The following is a 3,916-nucleotide window of genomic DNA, read 5'->3' on the forward strand; positions in this document are numbered from 1 at the left end:
TTATTGGTCTTCAGTAATATTCTAATTTTCTGATATGATGAATTTGAGATTTTCATTTGTTGTCATTTGTAATCATCAAAATTAAACGAAATAAACATTTGAAATATATGAGTTTGTATGTAATGTATGAATATATTATACAAGTTTCACTTTTTAAATGGAATTACTGAAATCAATCTACTTTTTCATGATATTCTAATTTTATGACCAGCACCTGTATTCTTTCTGGTTTTGAACTTTGAGTTCTTTTTTTGCTGTTAAACCTTTTTTTTTTGCTTTCAGTCCCATCAAGGTCATGCATTTTGAGTCTCACTACAACAAACTGCTGGCTGACTCCAACTACCTGCTGTCAGAGGAGTACGAGGTCAGACATTCTCTGGTTGATCATCTTTAACCTCAAAGAAACTCCATCAGATTGCTCTAATTTTAACAGTTTGTCGTTCAATTGATTGAACTACATTTTAGCTGTTGTTTCTTTCTGACAGGATCTGAAGGATGTAGGTCGGAACCAGCCTCTGGACACTGCTCTGCTGCCAGAGAACCGGGGGAAGAACCGATACAACAACATCCTGCCTTGTGAGTGATGTCCCCACCTGACTCACCTGTCCACTGTGTGTTTGTCTCACTGGTCTTTCTGTCTTCAGACGACTCAACGAGGGTGAAGCTGTCCTACGTGGACGATGATCCCTGTTCAGACTACATCAACGCCAGCTACATCCCAGTAAGACCAGTTCCTTCTGACGGGAACTAAACATCCATCCTGTGGGTTCTCTTTGTTTTAAACTGGTTTTGGACTTGGACTGGGTTAAGTTTGGACCAGATGTTGACCTAGTTTTGGACTGACTGGGATTGAAATGGACTGTGTTGTTCTGGATTTAGTTTGGACAGTGATTTGGTTGGATTTGGACTAGCTGTTGACTTGGTTCTAGACTGACTTTGGAGTTAGAATGGATTGGGGTTTGGACTGTGATTTGGTAAAGATTTAGAGTTCCTGTTGACATGGTTCTGGTCTGACTATGGAGTTATAAAAAACTTGGGTGTGGACTGGGTTTAGACTTGGTTTTGGACCAGTTTTGGACAGTGATTGCTTAGATTTGGATCACATGTTTACTTGGTTCTGGTCTAGGTGTGGGATTAGTATAGTCTGGGTTGTTGTGGGCCTGGTTTGGACTGTGTTTTGTCTTGGTCCTGGTCCAAATATGGAGTTATGGTAGAATTAAGTTTGAACTGGTTCTGGACAGGTTTGGACTGTGGTTGTCCTGCTGCAGGATAAAACACATCATCTGATGGTTTCAGACTGGATTCAGCTGGACTCAGTTTCTCCACAGTTCTGCAGACTCGTAGTTTGACCTTCTGTTCACATCTGAGGTGTTTTATTCTGCTGTGTGAGGTTCTTGTGGACCTCCACACAATGCAGCCTGTTTGGAACCTGTATTTATGCAGATCTCATGGATCAGGTCTTCATGTTCAGCTGCTTTAATCAAACCTGTTCTGTTTTCACTGATCCGGTTCTGTTCTGTGTTCACAGGGGAATAACTTCCGTCGGGAGTACATCGCCACGCAGGGCCCTCTGCCGGGAACAAAGGATGATTTCTGGAAGATGGTTTGGGAGCAGAACGTCCACAACATGGTGATGGTCACTCAGTGTGTGGAGAAAGGCCGGGTGAGACTGGATCTGAAACCAAAGAGTTTCTGGAACCTGAACCTGTCAGTGGGATTCTGATGTTTGTTTTCTCCCTCTGGACAGGTGAAGTGCGATCACTACTGGCCCTTTGATCAGGATCCTCTGTACTATGGAGACCTGATCGTCCAGATGCTGTCAGAGTCCGTCCTGCCAGAGTGGACGATCCGTGAGTTCAGAATCTGCAGTGTAAGTTTCCAATTTATTGAACTGGCTGAAAGACTTGTCCTATACAAGTGTTGAACAGAGAGTCAGCTGGTTCTGGATCAGATCTTATGCCCCTCTGTGTGTTCAGGAGGAGCAGCTGAACTTCAGCCGCCTCGTTCGACAGTTTCACTACACGGTGTGGCCCGATCATGGAGTCCCAGAGAACACCCGGTCCCTCATCCAGTTCGTCCGAACTGTCCGGGACTATGTCAACAGGACCCCTGGTTCTGGTCCCACCGTGGTCCACTGCAGGTAAAGAACACTCTGAGGTTAAAAGGCAGCTGCACTCTAAATCCATCAACCAATCAGAGCTGAGGAGAAACAAACTTTCACAAAACGGTTCCACAAAATGGCTGCAGAGACTAGTGCCTGTGACCCTTCATAAATCACTGTGGTCATGTCCTGCAGAGACGTGAGCGTTCAGAAATGAAGTGAGCACCGCAGAACCAAAAAAGACATGAAGCTACATACTGAATGTTTGTTTTTGTGGTTACATGGTGCATCATCAGTCTTCTCCTCTGCAGTGAATCGGTTTTTTGTTGTTTAAGGTTTTAAATCACGGAGTCGGGTAGTTTCATAGGCTGTAAGTTATCAATACATCAAATCGTTGAGCCACAAAGCCAGCTTACCTGGTGAACAGGTAACCAGTTTGATTAATGCCTAAATGGAACTGCAATGACTTTCATACAGGCGCTGATCCCAGACCAGCCTCTGAAACGTCCTGTTCTTCAGCTCAGTAAGCTGGATGTTCTTTGACTGGGGTCTGGTGTGTGTTTCAGTGCTGGCGTGGGCCGCACCGGAACCTTCATCATCCTGGATCGAGTTCTGCAGCAGCTCGACACCAGGGACACGTTGGATATCTACGGCGCCGTTTTTGACCTGCGGCTCCATCGATCGCACATGGTGCAGACTGAGGTAGGACCGATGCATCATGGGAGTGTATGTCTGTGTGTGTGTCATCGTACTACAACAAGTCTTACTCAGCAGATTTCAGAGAGGTTTTCAGAGAGTGTGCAAGAACAAAAACACAATGTTCTTTCAGACTGCAAGAACATTTAATAGTTCTTTGAACAGTTTTTACTCTTTTATAGAACAGAAATTTAAAGGTACTGAAGGCTTTCGGTTTTAGTGTGCCACCCTGAGATCATCAGTGGTCCCATTTGGCCACACCTTTGAAAACAGAAGATCTGTCCAACTTGGACAAAGAAACCCTCATGTCCAGGACTTTAGCTGAGGAGCACAGCTGTGGTTGTTTCTGGACTCATGGAGTTCGTTGAGGATGCAGGAGGTCCCTCTCCAGCACAGACTCTGAGTGTTTGGTCTGAAACTGTTGGTAGCAGAGAGGTGTAGTTTGGCGGCTCAGTCCGTCCTCGGCCGGTCTCTAACGAGCCCCTCCTGTCCTGCCAGGGTCAGTACCTGTACCTGCACCAGTGTGTCCGGGACGTCCTGAGAGCCCGGAAGCTGCGCAGTGAGCAGGAGAACCACCTGGTCCTGAGAACGTGAAGTCCCGGCAGGAGGTGAGTCACCTGCAGCTCCTCAGGGACCACCTGCAGATCTGCTATCGATGGTCTCCCACAGAGACTGCGGAGCGCCACCAGAGAAACTACGATTTATTTTTCTATCAGTGTTTATAGTTTAATGAGCAGATTTATGATAATTTATGTAGCCTGAGATGAGTGTGTGTTTCTGATCAATAATCATTACAGCAGATTATGTTACCTGTTGTTCTACCTGTACCTGTCTGTCTGTGAACATTAAACACACAACACGTGGACAACACACCTGCCCTCTGTGATTATTGAGCCAGGCCTACAGCAGCACACAAACTACACAACGCTGCAACACACCAGATGACACACAGAGCTGTGTGCAACAATCAGACAACTGTCACAGAAACTACAACAAAATAAACTACAACAAAACAAACTACAGCAAAAAAAACACAAACTAAACTGTAACACAAACTATACAATGCTGCAACACACACCGGCTGACACATGGAGCTGTGTGCAACAATCAGACAACAGT

The 3,916-nt window shown here is 45.4% G+C and overlaps 1 protein-coding gene across 3 annotated transcripts in view; it reads left to right on the forward strand.

The window, feature by feature from the left end:
- Positions 1–3,667, forward strand: part of LOC108248179 (receptor-type tyrosine-protein phosphatase beta) — a 19,753-nt gene extending 16,086 nt beyond the window's left edge. For all 3 annotated transcript variants that reach the window (XM_037978409.1, XM_037978410.1, XM_037978411.1), the window contains 8 exons: positions 283–364; positions 486–576; positions 645–721; positions 1,529–1,663; positions 1,748–1,870; positions 1,977–2,140; positions 2,668–2,803; positions 3,296–3,667. In XM_037978409.1, coding sequence (XP_037834337.1) covers positions 283–364; positions 486–576; positions 645–721; positions 1,529–1,663; positions 1,748–1,870; positions 1,977–2,140; positions 2,668–2,803; positions 3,296–3,391 — 904 coding nt within the window. In that variant the 3' untranslated portion in view covers positions 3,392–3,667. The remainder of the gene's footprint in view (positions 1–282; positions 365–485; positions 577–644; positions 722–1,528; positions 1,664–1,747; positions 1,871–1,976; positions 2,141–2,667; positions 2,804–3,295) is intronic.
- Positions 3,668–3,916: the final 249 nt, after the last annotated feature.

This window comes from Kryptolebias marmoratus, linkage group LG11, assembly GCF_001649575.2.
Source record: "Kryptolebias marmoratus isolate JLee-2015 linkage group LG11, ASM164957v2, whole genome shotgun sequence".
In the NCBI taxonomy this organism is placed as follows: Eukaryota; Metazoa; Chordata; class Actinopteri; order Cyprinodontiformes; family Rivulidae; genus Kryptolebias; species Kryptolebias marmoratus.